Raw genomic sequence first — 16,933 nt, forward strand, 5'->3', positions numbered from 1 at the left:
TTCTTATTGTCATTCTGTATTGCCTCGGTTTGCCTTTGTGTAGGTTTATAGGAAAATGCTTGCTTTCTTTTGCTTTCCTTTTTCACTTTACACTGTGTTTTTTTGTGTGAATACTGTTTACTATGTATGCATTGTCTATATGGTCGGTCCGCCCATTTCGCCTCGGCACAAAAAAATGGGTGGAACTGACGTCATCACGCCGACGTGGCCCTCTTTAGGCTCCAGTGATGTCACGCGGAGCTGCGTGCGGAGCCATAGCATTGTGACGACCTCGTCTTCGTGGAGAGCTAGGAAAAAAGTTTCCGAGGAATGCTGGCGCAGGGGATATTCATTAGGTGAGGAATCCACATGCAGATACTGTATCCACCAGAAAAAGCCTTACCGAAGGTAAGTAACTTGTTCTGTTTTAATAATCCAATCCTCCTTCCCTCCTCAACCACTCTTCTGAGCAGCTTCTGGAGGACTTTGAATGACCTAATCTAAGAGATGTCCTCTATGGTAGACCTAAGGCTTTATATACCCAAGGTTAGGGGACGTTACATCAAAATATGGGGGAGGGGATCTTTTGAGTAGTTGTTACTTTTACATACAGATGATTGTTGTATTTTCAGTAAAAGATATTAAATATAGTAACTGCTGGAGTTAAGTCCATACTGCTGATATGATTTGCAGGTTATGGGTTAAAATGCCACCAAGATTAACTGTCTTCCAATATTCAGAAGGTAGTAAATTAAGTACTATTACCATTAAATTGGGTAATTGAAGCACTTAGAAATAGCGCAACTGTGGTATGAGCAGCTGTATAAAAATAAGTTATTTTCGCAAAGGACCTTTTCTTGTTTGTGTGTGTGTTTTTTTAAAACCTGGAAAGAATAAAAATGCAGTTAAATTGATTTTTTTTAAATAATCTATAATTGAAGAGTTTTTTGCTGTAATTTTGCTCCAAAATCTTTGCCCCAGATATGAAGCAAATTCTGCTCAGTAAGAATGCCCTCTCTCTAGTCCCATCATAGCTAACCACGACTATTTCAATACCTTAATCAAAGGAAGTAAATAATGATCATAATATCGGTTCATTGCATATCGTTCTAGATTCCGGAGCAAATGTTTTTCCACACGGACTACAGACCACTTATTCGAGATGCGAACAACTATGTTCTTGACGAGCAAACTCAACAAGCTCCTCATCTAATGCCGCCGCCGTTCCTGGTCGATGTCGATGGAAACCCTCACCCAACCAAATATCAGAGACTGGTTCCAGGTCGCGAAAACTGTGCAGATGAGCACCTAATCCCACAGCTGGGATACGTTGCCACAAGTATGGTTATTTCAAAGAAAACATACCTAGTGTTGAGTATCTTTCATGCAAGCTGAATTGTAGAATGTTGAAGAACTAGGTGAATAAAATGTTCAATGTTTTCCCTTCTCTTCACTCACCCCTTTTAAGGTTTAACAAGAATTGAACATTGTGACTTAATACTAAAAAGAGATTTTACCCATGCCTTGCCTTCCTATCTAGTTTTTGTTCTCTGGGAATCCAAATGGACATGCACTGACTCCTTCCCAGTATGCATATATTTGTTTTTCTTTTGAAAATGTTCAAGCCTAACTGGAATGTAGCCGATTTTCTTAAATGTTTATACCCTATGACATGGATGCTACCAAATATTTGCATAATGCTCTCTGAAAGTGTACTTGTAAGGCAGAAAATGAACACTTTGGATTTAAGCAATAGAGTTCCAGGAATTAATTTTCATGCCACATTTTGGAAGTTAACACTTGTTGCTACATAATGGTACTTCTCTGGCATGTCGGTGAAGACATTCTAGGAGTGTCAGTACAGCTTTTGAGGTGCAGGACTGTTAGATCAGTAATCCACTTCTGAAGAAACCCAGAAAGGATGGAACTAAACCTGGAACATGTCATGGGTATGCTTTTTTGTTTGACATGCCATATTAAGAAATAGTAGACTATCGCCATTCATGGGTGGAATCCCAGAACACATGAATATTTATTTTTCAAATTTGAAAATCAAAAAAAAAAAAATCTTGACTGTATGGAGCAACGTTTCCAGTTTTCTTTATGCAAATACTTTAAGCCTTATCAGTGAAAGCAAAATACGTTTGACTTGCCACAACTTGCTAAAACAGATTTTTAAATAAAAAAAATACTAAAAAGAAATGTTACTCGTATGATATATCAGACTCATGGTGAAGAAGTTACGTACCTTTAATCCTAGTTAACTGTCCTTTATTCTGAGTTTATAAACCTCTCATATACCTAATAGTGAGCCAGAAACATAGTTTGAGTGGCGGTAGAAAGGGTATTTGTAGATGTTTTTGCTGTCTCTGAACTAAACTAAAAGGAAACCACCTGACTTGATTGTAGGGCATGATGGGGCAGGACAGCTTCTGGAATTCCTGCAGTGTGTTTTGACTTTTGCCAAGCCTTTGAATAGGTACCAACTTTTATCCAGTATTGGATCATATCATAGATTCACATGCTTGAGTCCCACGGTACTATAATAAAGAAATGTGTATCACTATTATAGGCTATAATGTTAATGGATAATAGACAGATTAATAGCCTCTGTTCTTTTTTTTTTTTTTTTTTTTTTTTTAAAAAGGACCAAACTTGAAGCATAACCAATCAGGCGACAGCACCCTATATAACACTCCCAACCGAGGCAGACACCCCTCAGATTTTTTTACTGCACGTTGTTTGAAGGGAGTCTCCCTGTGCTCTGCTCAGGTACCTACCAAAGAGTATTGTAAACCTTTATTTTTTATCTTTACAATGCCTAAAACGCCCAAAAAAGGGAATTCTAGACCCTGTGGCTGTCATGGGAGAAAACATCTTTATGTATAATCCCTACAAGAATGGCAGTTTTTTAATTCTAACCTCATCATGTGCTTTGCCCTTCACTACACATAAGGAAAGATGGAAGGGTGACTTTTTTGGCATCAACACAATAACTACATCTGACAAAGATGGTAAAAAAAAATTTTTTTTTAAGGAAGAGGTCAAAGGAGTAAGCTACTCCAGACTCTCTCACAAAGCCAAATGAAAGACTCAGCTCGAGTCGCAAAAGACAGTCAAAGGAGAGAAGTGAAGAATTCTCTTCAGGTATTTGTCTGAGGCGTCACTTCCTATTTATCCTGGAGTTTGCTCCTCAGGATGCCCGACAGACCTGTTGACGGGAGAGCCTAAATCTAAGGTCTCCTCCGCCTCGACAACGCCAATGACGTCGACGACATCAACATCAACGGCGTCTCGACGTCCCTTTGAACTGCACGGTCTACCATTGCCTCACCGATGGCACCCTTCCCATTAACGAGGGCATTATCAGCATCGGTATCTGCAGCTCTGTCAATATTGGCACTTTGCCATCGTCCTTCGGCGGCCTGAAGTCTCCAGGTTCAGAATCCGTCGGGGACTGACAGCCCCAACCAGGGAGCCCTGGGGTAAACAAGGTATAGGATTCACTTGATCATGTTTGACTATAATAGATATTTATTTAAAGAGGTGTAAAAAAGTTAAAATGTACAAAAATCATCATCCACGACTTGCCAACCGCCGTCGGCGATGTTGCTCTATGGCGGTGTCCAGCGGTGGTTGACGACTGCTTTGGTCATTGACGGAGACGCTCGTTGGTGATACCCTCAACTAATGAATTCGATGCGCCATCTCCTTTTGCAGGGGTTCTTACATCGCCTGAGCAAATTACTTTTGCACCATAATTTCCTACCCCAATAAATGGTCCCTTTCTAGTGCACATAATCTATCCGGGCCAATAACATCAGGAGGTAGCATTACTAACAAGGCTTCCGGAACACGTAATATTACGGATTGGTAGGTCATGTTTTTTTTGTTTTTTTGCCTTCTCTACAAGCTCTTCGGCAGTCATTATCCTTCTTCAAGGTCTGCATACATTATCTGAGATAATTTCAGGGGCCATACTGCCACTGCAACTGGTCACTGCATGCCTTTCCTCTTTCCCTTAACCAAACACTCTGAGATTCCCCCACTCATAACTTCTCGGTTTACACCTTTTCTTGGGATTCGGCAGTCTGCAAACGATGATCCTAGATCATCATTGAACAACCACAAAAGGATTTTACTTACTAACTAATCCATGTCACCATGAATGGAATGTTTAACTACCTACTACCCCATCCTAACCATACCTTGGTGGATTCGCATTCGAAATTATATACAACAGTTAAAAAAAACTGCGAATAGTTTCCAACTATTAATGTCCGTTATAGTGACCGATTGCTTCTTCGAATACATTCTAGTGCAAACTGAGACCTCAGTGTATTCTATCCCCATACTGATTGTATATTTTTAGAGAAGGTATAAGAATAGTTTGTAAACCAAGCCAATGGCAGCTTTATTGCCGCAAATAGATAAGTGTATATAGGTCGGTGGAGGATTTACCGGTCTCGCTAGTGGGTCACCATAACTAGAATCTGTGTTTCCCAAGAGCTTTTACATATCTCTAAAAGTCCCATACAACAGTCACTACATAGTTAGGGTATGAACCTTTACTGTTTAAGCAGCAACTATGACTCTCCGTTTTACTCCTCTTATCATTTTCGGTTGCTATAGCCAACAAACGTTGTATAAAATAAATGCACTATTACATCTTGTGGACAAGATATGCAGTATTACGCCAGCTAGCAGGGTTGGCAGTCTTGCTGGCACAGAGGTCTTAAAGTAAAATATTTTTTTACTTGTAGCGTAAGATTCTGGACATATGATTTCCAAACCTATTCTGTCTGTCAAACACAGCCACATCTCTTGCCACCTTTCACTTCAAAGGTTACCTTTTTTGCCTTGGACACGAGTTTCATCATTCTCAGCATTTAGGACAGTACTTCCTTTAGTTCTGCCCCTCCAGTCGCATATCAGCAATGCTTACCAACAGCAATATATTGTCTACCGCATTTGGTAGCATGCATTACACAAAGTCCTCCCCTTCCCCCTCCCCTCCCACCTCATCATCAGGGTTTAGGAGACAGCTCGCAAATACTGACCTCAGTCAGGTACCGCCTACCTTCAATCCACACTCATCCTGTGGGTACGCACATTTCTACTGCTTTTCCCATTGGCGAAAGATAACTTATCTCACATGGTATTAAATTGACACCTGTTCCATACCCTATAGTTTCATGAAGTACCAGTCCGCTAAGGAGAAGTTCCCCCGTTCTTTTCAATTATTAAATTAGGAAGCATTCATCATGCTAAGCAACAATTGCCAAAATTCCATACTCCCATATAGCTATCATTTCCTACTAAAAAAATGGGTACCCATACTAGACCAAATGGTTCCTCTCTCACAGCGCACGTTATGCACATAGCTGGCCTTGGAGGATGCGTATGCCCCAAATCCCGCATTTCCCAAACATTGCAAGTATCTCCGATTTTCCGAGAACCCGCACCCATTACCAGTTACGAGTCCTACCATTTGGCCACTCATCACCTTCACACATTCTCTCCTGACCCCTGCCACCAGCACCAACTTAAGGTCATCAACTAATTCCCAACCATGGAGTGCTATCTGATAAACCCTCCAACGCAGTTTGAACCATCCGAAGTAACAAAGCTGCTTTTACATTACTCTTCCAGCATGATATAGCTCTCAATGTTCTGAAGTCAGTCATTGTTTCACGACATGACCTAGATCTATAACAATTTTATCTCTTTCTCAAAACTTGTAGAAACTGAGAAATTTTACAAACAAGTTCTCCAAAACGCATGCCTAATTGCTGCACACCATATCCTCCACAGCCGATCAAGTACCTCTTGCGCGACTGAACACCATGAATAGAAGAGTTACAAGAACAGGCTTTCAAACAGAAAGGTTCATTCAAGGACATCTGGAACATCACCATTGATATCTTTGCAATAGTAGTGATCACTCACTTCTCACAGGCCTCACATCCTTTCCTCATTACTCCTCTTCCTGATAAATAAGACTGGGGCGGCTAGCTTAAACAAAAATATATATATTTAAATTGTACAAAGGTTTTGCAGTGGAGAAAACTTTACACATCAACAGCAATAGCTCTCTATTTAATACTTCTAGTGTGCAGCCAACAGAAACAGGCGCTCTCAGCCAATCCAAAATCAGCCAGAACCTAGGACAGGATCAATCAGAAATATATAGCTTATTTTCACTTTCGGATAGAACCATCACCGGATTGCTTCTGATAAAGGTAAACTATATGTCAGTTTTATTCTAGCCCATACCCACTCCCATGGCTATAGGGAAATACTTTTTTCATCAGATCATCCAGATATCTTACCTTTTTGAGCTCATACCGAGGCTTCCCAACTCATTGTTTGAGACAACGATAATGCTTTCAACTAAGGATGTCATCAAAGGAGTAACATACTCCAGACACACTCTAAGCTCCTTCAAAGACTCATGCAACTCGCAAAAGGACAGTTGAAGGGAGAAGTGCAAAGACCTCTCCTCAGGAGCTTCTCTGTCAGAGCTTGCAACTCCTACTATTTCACATGGAGTTAGCTCGTCTGACAGCAAGGCCTAAATCCGAATGCTTTCACTGTCTCAACGTCGATGCTAATGATGTCGACAACCGTTACAACAAACAAATGATGGACGGAATGCTGACAATGCATACATTCTCCCCCAGTCAAGAGATCTGGGTTAAATCCATCGTTCTTTTGCCCACTACACCACCCCAGTTTAGACCTGGCCATATGCAAATCAGTCTTGACCCTGTGCCTCATGGGAACAGTCCAGCCCGAACTGCCAAGCCATGTCTTCCCTGGACCGGAATCAAGCATCCTAGGACCGGTTTCTGGCTATCAGCCGTCATCAGCCAGGATAGCTTGACTCCAGTGGCGTAGTGAGCACGGGTCCCACGTCTGGGAATACCCATCCCACTTAGGGCGAAAAGCGTTACAACAAACAAATGATGGACGGAATGCTGACAATGCATACATTCTCCCCCAGTCAAGAGATCTGGGTTAAATCCATCGTTCTTTTGCCCACTACACCACCCCAGTTTAGACATGGCCATATGCAAATCAGTCTTGACCCTGTGCCTCATGGGAACAGTCCAGCCCGAACTGCCAAGCCATGTCTTCCCTGGACCGGAATCAAGCATCCTAGGACCGGTTTCTGGCTATCAGCCGTCATCAGCCAGGATAGCTTGACTCCAGTGGCGTAGTGAGCACGGGTCCCACGTCTGGGAATACCCATCCCACTTAGGGCGAAAAGCGTTACAACAAACAAATGATGGACGGAATGCTGACAATGCATACATTCTCCCCCAGTCAAGAGATCTGGGTTAAATCCATCGTTCTTTTGCCCACTACACCACCCCAGTTTAGACATGGCCATATGCAAATCAGTCTTGACCCTGTGCCTCATGGGAACAGTCCAGCCCGAACTGCCAAGCCATGTCTTCCCTGGACCGGAATCAAGCATCCTAGGACCGGTTTCTGGCTATCAGCCGTCATCAGCCAGGATAGCTTGACTCCAGTGGCGTAGTGAGCACGGGTCCCACGTCTGGGAATACCCATCCCACTTAGGGCGAAAAGCGTTACAACAAACAAATGATGGTCAAGGTCAAGACTGATTTGCATATGGCCATGTCTAAACTGGGGTGGTGTAGTGGGCAAAAGAACGATGGATTTAACCCAGATCTCTTGACGGGGGGAGAATGTCTGCATTGTAAGCATTCCGTCCATCAATTGTTTGTTGTAACGCTTTTCGCCCTAAGTGGGATGGGTATTCCCAGACGTGGGACCCGTGCTCACTACGCCACTGGAGTCAAGCTATCCTGGCTGATGACGGCTGATAGCCAGAAACCGGTCCTAGGATGCTTGATTCCAGTCCAGGGAAGACATGGCTTGGCAGTTCGGGCTGGACTGTTCCCATGAGGCACAGGGTCAAGACTGATTTGCATATGGCCATGTCTAAACTGGGGTGGTGTAGTGGGCAAAAGAACGATGGATTTAACCCAGATCTCTTGACTGGGGGAGAATGTCTGCATTGTAAGCATTCCGTCCATCAATTGTTTGTTGTAATGCTTTTCGCCCTAAGTGGGATGGGTATTCCCAGACGTGGGACCCGTGCTCACTACGCCACTGGAGTCAAGCTATCCTGGCTGATGACGGCTGATAGCCAGAAACCGGTCCTAGGATGCTTGATTCCAGTCCAGGGAAGACATGGCTTGGCAGTTCGGGCTGGACTGTTCCCATGAGGCACAGGGTCAAGACTGATTTGCATATGGCCATGTCTAAACTGGGGTGGTGTAGTGGGCAAAAGAATGATGGATTTAACCCAGATCTCTTGACTGGGGGAGAATGTCTGCATTGTAAGCATTCCGTCCATCAATTGTTTGTTGTAACGCTTTTCGCCCTAAGTGGGATGGGTATTCCCAGACGTGGGACCCGTGCTCACTACGCCACTGGAGTCAAGCTATCCTGGCTGATGACGGCTGATAGCCAGAAACCGGTCCTAGGATGCTTGATTCCAGTCCAGGGAAGACATGGCTTGCCAGTTCGGGCTGGACTGTTCCCATGAGGCACAGGGTCAAGACTGATTTGCATATGGCCATGTCTAAACTGGGGTGGTGTAGTGGGCAAAAGAACGATGGATTTAACCCAGATCTCTTGACTGGGGGAGAATGTCTGCATTGTAAGCATTCCGTCCATCAATTGTTTGTTGTAATGATGTCGACAACGGCATCCACTACAACGTCAAAATGCATCAGCATCGTCAACGCCACAGAATTCTACCACCCACCATTGCCTTGTGGGAGTGGGCTTTCGTCGATATCACTACCTTTTTTCTGTCGACAATGGCCCCATTTGCATTTCGCCGTTTATTATTACCTCCGTATTCCTCATGCCTTCAGGGATAGCCTATACAAGGCAAGTGTGGAAATAACTAGTAAAACACCCATATTAAATGGGATTAAATTTTGTTTATATTGTCACCCGTGTACCCTACAACTGTTGGAAGCATCGCTGGAGTACACTCTGCTTTATCACCCATCTCATCCTAGATTAGTGCATATGTTTTTTTACGTTCACTTCACAAAATGTTTTGGATACGGACGTTTATTCCTTTCTCTCTCTGCTCTAAAGAGTACTTAAGCATTACATTTGGATTTCTTTGACCTTTCCTCCCTGTACTAGCGCCTCCTCCACAATGCCAGTCCAATATCTTTCTTTCCCACCTTGTCAAACCACCTTTTGAACCTGTTCACAAAGTGTCCAAGTCCCTCAGGGGGAAGGTCGCATTACTATGGACTATTGCTTCGGCTTGCACATTCATAAATAAAGGTTTTCACAACACAACAGCCTTTCTACGTTTCTCTAAGGAATACGTGTACATATATTATCTTATTCCCAAAGCTCCATCACAATTTTATTTCAATTAGCCTTGCATACTTCATATTTTCTTTTAACCAACTCCAACATCTTCAGCTAAACTTCCCCTTACCCTAGGGATATAACAGTGTCCTAAATCCACACACAGATAATTCTGTTTGTATCGGACTAAACAAATATGGCAAACAGATCATATATTGTTTTCATAAGTATAATCCACACAAGGTACTTCAGTGACAGCCGCAACCATTACAAAATGTTTTTGCTACAACAATTACATTTTGCCACTCCAGCGTTAGTAAACGTCTAATTTTGAGGGTTATAGAACAGTATAGAAGGGCGGTATACACCTTGCCTAACCTTGTTTGCTGATGTTCCTTTGCAAACGATCTGCCACACCGCAATGTGGAACAGCACTCACACATTCGCGCAGAGCTACAGCTTGGAATCATCCCACTGCAGTAATGCAGCGGTAGGACCGATGTGTTAAGATATCTATAAGGTGAGCCTCCATTTCTGGAATAATTATGTATGTGGTTCTTTGTAATTATATTCGCATTTCTATAATATTATCGTATACAGTATACTGGTTCCATCTTAGTTACAGTATTTATACAATCATAGATGTATTTTATTAAACTCACAGGCAGCTTTGTATATTTCTATGGATATATTTATATATATCTGTAACCCTTATTTTACTAATGTTTCTTTATCTTAAGAGTATACATATGAATACTTACAATTTCTATATCTAGATGTGTTTATATATATATATATATATATGTATGTATATATATATATGTGTGTGTATTTATAGACATTTATGTATGCTTTAAGTCTGTTGGAACTACTGTAATGGTATATTACTTTGTACCCACCATCCTCTAAGGGGATTTAAGTTACTTACACCATACAACACTGCTTGCTACTCTGATTCAAGCTTGTGAGTCTACGAAGAATCTAAAACTGGATAAGAAAATAAGTTACTTACCTGTAACTGCAGTTATCCAGTATTGGTATCTTTCATAGATTCACATGCGGCCCACCCTCCTCCCCTAATAGCTCAGGATTATTTATTAACACTCATGTGTAAAAATCTGAGGGACTCAGTGGTTGGGAGTGCTCTACAGGGTGCTGTTGCCAGATCGGCTATGCTTCAAGTTTGGTCCCTTTTTCACAAAAGGACATAGAGAGGCTATTAATCTGTCTTTTGTTCCATTGCCATTATAGCCTATGATAGTGATACACACTGCTTTAGTATAGTGCCGTGGGACTCCCACTTCGACGACGGGGAATGATTCAAATGAAAGATACCAATACTGGATAACTGCAATTACAGGTAAGTAACTTATATTTTTTCCTCTTTGTTTTTGAGTTGTCTTTCCATTAAGATGTCCCTTAAATGAAGTGCAATGTGTAGGAAAGTGCCCCTTTTTGCATGGTTACCCCCACTTATATCTGATGCACTTTGACTGATTTTGCACTGGGTCTCTTCCAATCAAGTTGCCTGTGTTCTTTACCAAAACAGTACCTTTGTTTTCGCAATTGGCACACCCCTGGCTCACTTGTAAGTCCATTGTAAAGGAAACCAAGGACTTTGTGACCAGAGACGGTCTCTAAGGATTGCAACATGTATTGTGCAACCCTCAGAAGCCCCTCACCAAACACATGCACACTGCCATTGCAGACTTTGTGTATTGGTGCAGACAAAACTTCAGAGTTGACATGGCACACATCCCTGTGTGATGGCCGCCAATCACTGCCTGTGGAATACGTAAGTCTCCCTTCTAGCAGGCCTCACAGCCCTAAGGCAGAGTGTGCCATACTACAGGTGAGTGCACAGCTGCATGAGCAATGTTTCCCTACAGAATCTGTGCCATTCACATACATTGTAAGTGCAGTGGAGCCATATCGAGTACAAGGGCTGAGACTTTGTCATTACAAACTCCACAGCTCTATGATGGCTTTGCTGAATGCCAAGGAGTTTGATAGCAAACTCCTCAGCATAGTAAACCCACACTGATGCCAGTGTTGGATTTATTGCAAAATGCATTTAGAGGGTATTTAGAGATGTCCCCTGAAAGCAACCAATCCCTCATGTCCAGCTGACTGGTCTGCACTGTCCTGCCACACCCAAACATGTTTCTGACCCCCTGAGGTGGTTGCTCTCGTGCTCTCGTGGGTCAGATACAAAGGCTGCTCCTGGTGGAGGTGCTTCACACCTATCCCCAAGCATGAACAGCATTCAGGTCTGTGAGCTTTAACAACCCTAAATTCAGTATTTAGGGGCACCCCTGAACCTTGATCCTCAGATTCCTAAGACCCAAGGAGAAAAAGGACGAAGAATACGCTGTGCAGCCAAGCCTGGAAGACGTCTACCGATTTGGCCCTAGCCCTACCAGCCTGTCTCCTGCTCAATGACCCTGCAAAGAAGACAACGCCTGTCCCGTGGCCAGCAACTTCCAAGAACTCCATAAAGACTGCCACTCTTCAGCCAAGACCAGATCTCCTGAGGACAGTGGCCTTGTCCAAAAGAAACTACACCAAGGACTCCGGTCCAGCTGGATCCTCGACCCCTGCCCACTCTGCACCCGATGCCCATAGGCCGAGTTTGACTGGCTCGCCTGTCCTGTGGAAGTCTCCCCAGTGATCCTGACCTCATCTTTAACAGTGGCTGACCTCTGCTGGACCCCACAAAGTTGCCTGCAGTCTCTACATGAAGGGTCCCTCTGACCACGTCCGGCTCCTACCAAGAAGATCCGACACCAAAAGGTACCCTAGCATCCTCAGCCCTCCATCCTTTGGGTGCTTAACCAACAATGCCTCGACCTCTCCCAGCCCTCCAACTTACCTGCCCAGCCAGTGGTCACCTTCAGCCAATCCCCTAGTCCGAGCCTGCAGCCTCTTTGTGCGACTGAGATTCCCTATTGAAACGCATTGGGCGCTTGATGCTGATTCTGCAGCCTGCACCTGGCTGCCCCTGTGACTTGGCTTTGGTGCTGCCTTGTGGCTTCCCCTATGATCTTCAACCCTATGGCCTGTGTTCTAAAACTGTGGGTGCTTACCTGCAAACCGTTCTTCTTCTAGGTGTCCCCAGTCTCTATTGATTTACATTGGGCCCAATGACCTCTGCACCCGGCTGCCACTGTTGGTGTTAGACCTACCTGAAACTGAACCTTGCCCAGTGTTAGTTAAAACCCCCGAAGTCTGGGATTGTAAGTAGAGTACTTACCTGCTCATGCATTACACTATTTTCCTACCAGAGGATCACGTTGTGACTTCCCTATTGCATACAACTGTCTAGCTTTCACATTGCTTTTTAAAAAAAATCTTTTTATTAACATAGCTCTTAGTATCGTAAAACGATAGACAATGTCCAAAAAGCTGATTAGGAAATAGTATTGTGGTGAACAAAGACGAGCACATTAGTACACAAGTGGGATATCCAATTACATAATTACTCCCCGGACTCCCTCTCCGACCCTCTATACTTCCGCCATGGTCCCTACATCATCTTCCATTTCTTAATGGAGCCCCTGCTCTTGTATATGGTTTCCTCAGTTCTTTGGCACCAATCTAGGTCCCTCCTCCACTGTTCCAGTTGCGGGGGCGTCTGGGAACCCCACCCCCTGGCGATGTTTCTTTTCACTACCCCCGCGGCCAGTGCCAGCCAAAGTAAAATAGGCCTCGGCCAGTCTGTGTCTCCCCTAATCATCAATAACAGGCACTTGGGCTTCATTGGAACCTTGTCACCCACAACCGCGGACAAATTGTCCGTGATCTTGGGCCACGCGTATAGATGTGTGCGAGGGTAATATATATGATGTAGGATTTTCAATTGGACCAGTCTAAACCTAGGACGGATTGCTATTTTACGCGGGTTCTGTACGGCGTCTTGCCAATCATCGTCGTCTAGGGTACCAATATCACGGACCCATGCCCCCCGAAGCCTCACCAAGGGGTCTGGCATATTGTTGATGAGCTTTCGATAAATGGTGGAGGTGGGCTTCTATGGGGTCCAGTAGTAACCTATCTTCCAAGGGGGAATATTCCGGGATAGAGCAATCTCTACTAATATGTGAACGTAAGGCGTGTGTGAGACGTATGTAGTGGTATTATTGTGTCGTGAAGGTCATATTCCTTCTTGAGGTAGGCAAAGGTGCGGGGGCAGATCCCTTCCAAACGTCACCTAAGTAGTCCATGCCAATCAGCCTCCACCCCCTAAAGCCGGTCAAACGCATCACCTCTCTCAGTTGATCTCCAATCCATAAGGGGGTTCTACTGGTCAGTTTGTCCGTCCACCCCAGGAACTTGTCTGCCTCCCTCCAACATTGAACTACCACTCGTGTGTACGGGCCACTCTCTTCGCGGCCTCCGGGCATAAAGCAGGTGCTCACTGTTGCCCCCTGGCATGACAAACCTGTCTACTCTGTAGGCCGGTTCGGAGTTATCTGTATATACCCAGTCATTAACTACCTGGAGCTGCGAGGCCCAGTAATATAATCTGACATCAGGGAGTGCCAGGCCCCCGTCATATATCCCTCTAGTGAACTTGTGGAGCGCTATTCTAGGAGTCCCACCATTCGAAAGCAGCGTCCGCACCGACTGCAAAATGCGTGTAAATACCCCCGGGGGGGACAGGATGTATAGTAGCCTCGGCAGAGCGAGCATCTTAAATATTGCCGCCCGGGCCATGAGGGAAAGAGGTAATGACCGCCAGTGACTTACGTCTGCCCCGAGGTGAGCCAACTGAGACTCAAGGTTCCTAGCGAAAAATTCCTCTTTATATCGTGTGATATAGACCCCCAAGTACTTGAACCAGTCAGTGGCTACGGTGGCTGGGCATCTAGTGGGGATCCGCCCGACAAAGGAAAGATCACCGACTTCCCCCAATTGATGGTGTAGCCAGAGTAGCTGCCAAATAACTCGAAGAGGTGTAACGCCTGCGCAAGGGAGTGATATGGCCACGCCATGTACAGCACAATATCGTCGGCGTATAGGGAGATACGCTCTTCCCATTTGTCTGTCAGCCCCTGGCCCCACAAAGATCCGTCTCTCCTGACCCAATGAGCCAGCGGCTCCAGGGCAAAAATGAGGGGAGACAGGGGGCAGCCCTGTCTGGTACCCCTCATAAAGTGGAACACCCTGGACATAGCATCGTTCACCCTGACCCGAGCCACAGGTTGTTCATGAAGAAGTCGCACCCAACTGCAGTAGATCGGGCCAAAACCAAGTTTCCGGAGCACCATAAATAAATAGGGCCATTCAATACCGTCGAATGCCATTGATGCGTCTAAAGCCATCAACACCGTCTGTGTCCCCAACATCCTCCGTCATGTATAGTACGCCGTACAAGCATCGCAGGTTGTGGCGGGTGCTCTTACGGAGCATAAATCCAGACTGGTCGACAAGCACCAAGTCAGTAAGAACAGATACCAGCCTATCTGCTAGGGCCTTGGCCAGGTTCTTGGCCTCTACGTCGATAATTGAAATGGGGCGGTACGAGGAACATTGATCCGCTGGCTTCCCGGCTTTGAGTGACCACAATCGTGGCCTCCCACGCCTCCAAATACATCTGAAGAAGGGGGTTGATAATGAATTTTGCCTGCCTCTTATAAATCTCTACCAAAATGCCCGTTTGGTCCAGACGCTTTCCCAGACTGGAGCGAGTTAAGGGCCTTCCCAATTTCCTCCCCTGTGAGATCCGCGTCCAGGCGGTCACTATGTTCCTGGGACAATTTGGGCAGCGCAAAATCCTGCAGGAATTCAGCGCAGTCGCCTTCAGTCCTGGTGCACACCGGGAAATATACCCTTTTGAAATGAGACGCAAACGCCTTCGCTATTTCCAAACTGTTGGATACTAGGGATCCCAACACGTCCATCACCTCAGCCACCCAGGAGCGCTCCCTGTCGCGCCGTTCGAGCCAAGCAAGCAACTTTAGGGACTTATCCCCAACATCATACAGCCGGTGTTGTGTAGCAAGAGCGTATGCCCGTGCCTCCCCCTCAGCTAATGCTCGAAGTTCCCTCTGTTTGAGTGTCAGTCTATGACGGAGGTCAACCGAAGAGGCCATACTGGCGTCCCGCTCCATCTGTTCTATTTCATTTTCAAGTTGACTGATTTGTAGGGATTCCTCTTTCTTCTAGACCCCAATCAGTGCCTGGGACAGCCCTCTCAGCACAGTTTTATATGCTTCCCACATTTACATGAGAGGCTACCGAGCCCCGGTTTTCCTCAAAGTAAAGCCGAGAACCCTCCCGGAGTTTGTCCCCAATATTCTGATCCCGAAGGCGCCACGGGTCTATCCTCGAAAGGACGCCTTATTACACAGGGCCCAGAAGTGTGACGCCGACCGCAAGTGGTCGGAGATCCCACGGGCCATAATACGGGGGTCAGCAAAAACGCCCATCTGGTCGGAGTGGGTAAAAAAGTAGTCAAGTCGTGAAGAGGTCCCATGTCGGGCTGAGTAGAACGTGTACTGTCTATGTGAAGGGTGATATGTGCGCCACAGGTCACTAAGGCCCATTGCCGTGACAAAGCCCTCCAGGCCCCGTCCCCCCCTGCAACCCAACCCATCCCCGGAACGGTCAAGGTCCTCATTCATAACCGCATTAGTGTCACCCCCTAACAGGAGGAGCCCCTGGGGAAGATCTGCCAGGAAAGAGCCCAGTCGTGGAAAAACTGACGAATGTAGGCCTGGTGGGACATAGCAGGAGCAAAAGACTACGGTACGACCCTCCCATTTCACTGCCGCAGCGGCAAAATAACCCGCATCGTCAGACCATGTGCCCGACGGGATGCGGGCAGGGCATTGCGGATCAGGATGCCCACCCCCCATGATCCTGACGTGAACCCCGAGTGGGCAACCATTTTATAGCCAAAATGATCCAGGGCCTTGCACCTATTCCCACGCAGGTGTGTCTCCTGAATAAGAACTACATCGGGAGAGTGTCGTTTGAGGTGCTGTAGTACTAGAGTCCTCTTAATCTTATTGCCCAGCCCATTCACGTTCCACGTCCATATTGTAAACTTAGCTTGAGTACCCATTTTAGTCAGAGGGGCTTGTCGTTATCGGATAGGTGCTCGGACCCACTGTGTCATCAGGCAGGTTACCACACGCAACAGGACTGAACTGGTCTAGAGCAAAACTTACCAACCCCTGAAACAAACCCTCCCCGCCTCCCTGCTCGATGGGAACCCAACCTCCCACCGTTCAAACATGCAGAGTGCCTGTCGCCCCATTATTTTCACACTCCACATATGCGAGGAAACATGAACTTGCAGTCAGCTAGAAGAGTTATACGGAACTAACGAATGTCCCAAAGCTATATTAGGGCAGTTCAATGCACCGTCACTTAGCCCTGCCCCCTCCCAAATTTGCTCCCGGTAAATTCAATACACCCCTACGTGCCCGAAACAACACAGAGCATTACAAGGAAGTTCAATGTCCATACTGTACGGAGCGCCTCATAACAGAATGTGTCCCCCTCCCCCCCCCCCCCCATAAAGCGAAGCTTAAGTGATCTTCGAGGTACCAAGAAAGGGAAAGGGGAA

At 45.6% G+C, this 16,933-nt stretch overlaps 1 protein-coding gene across 3 annotated transcripts in view; it reads left to right on the forward strand.

Moving 5' to 3' along the window:
- Positions 1-16,933, forward strand: part of BRWD1 (bromodomain and WD repeat domain containing 1) — a 2,304,433-nt gene that overhangs the window by 1,011,430 nt on the left and 1,276,070 nt on the right. For all 3 annotated transcript variants that reach the window (XM_085621250.1, XM_085621251.1, XM_085621252.1), the window contains exon 17: positions 1,093-1,318. In XM_085621250.1, the coding sequence (XP_085477376.1) occupies positions 1,093-1,318 (226 nt within the window). The remainder of the gene's footprint in view (positions 1-1,092; positions 1,319-16,933) is intronic.

This window comes from Triturus cristatus, chromosome 8, assembly GCF_964204655.1.
Source record: "Triturus cristatus chromosome 8, aTriCri1.1, whole genome shotgun sequence".
Lineage (NCBI taxonomy): Eukaryota > Metazoa > Chordata > Amphibia > Caudata > Salamandridae > Triturus > Triturus cristatus.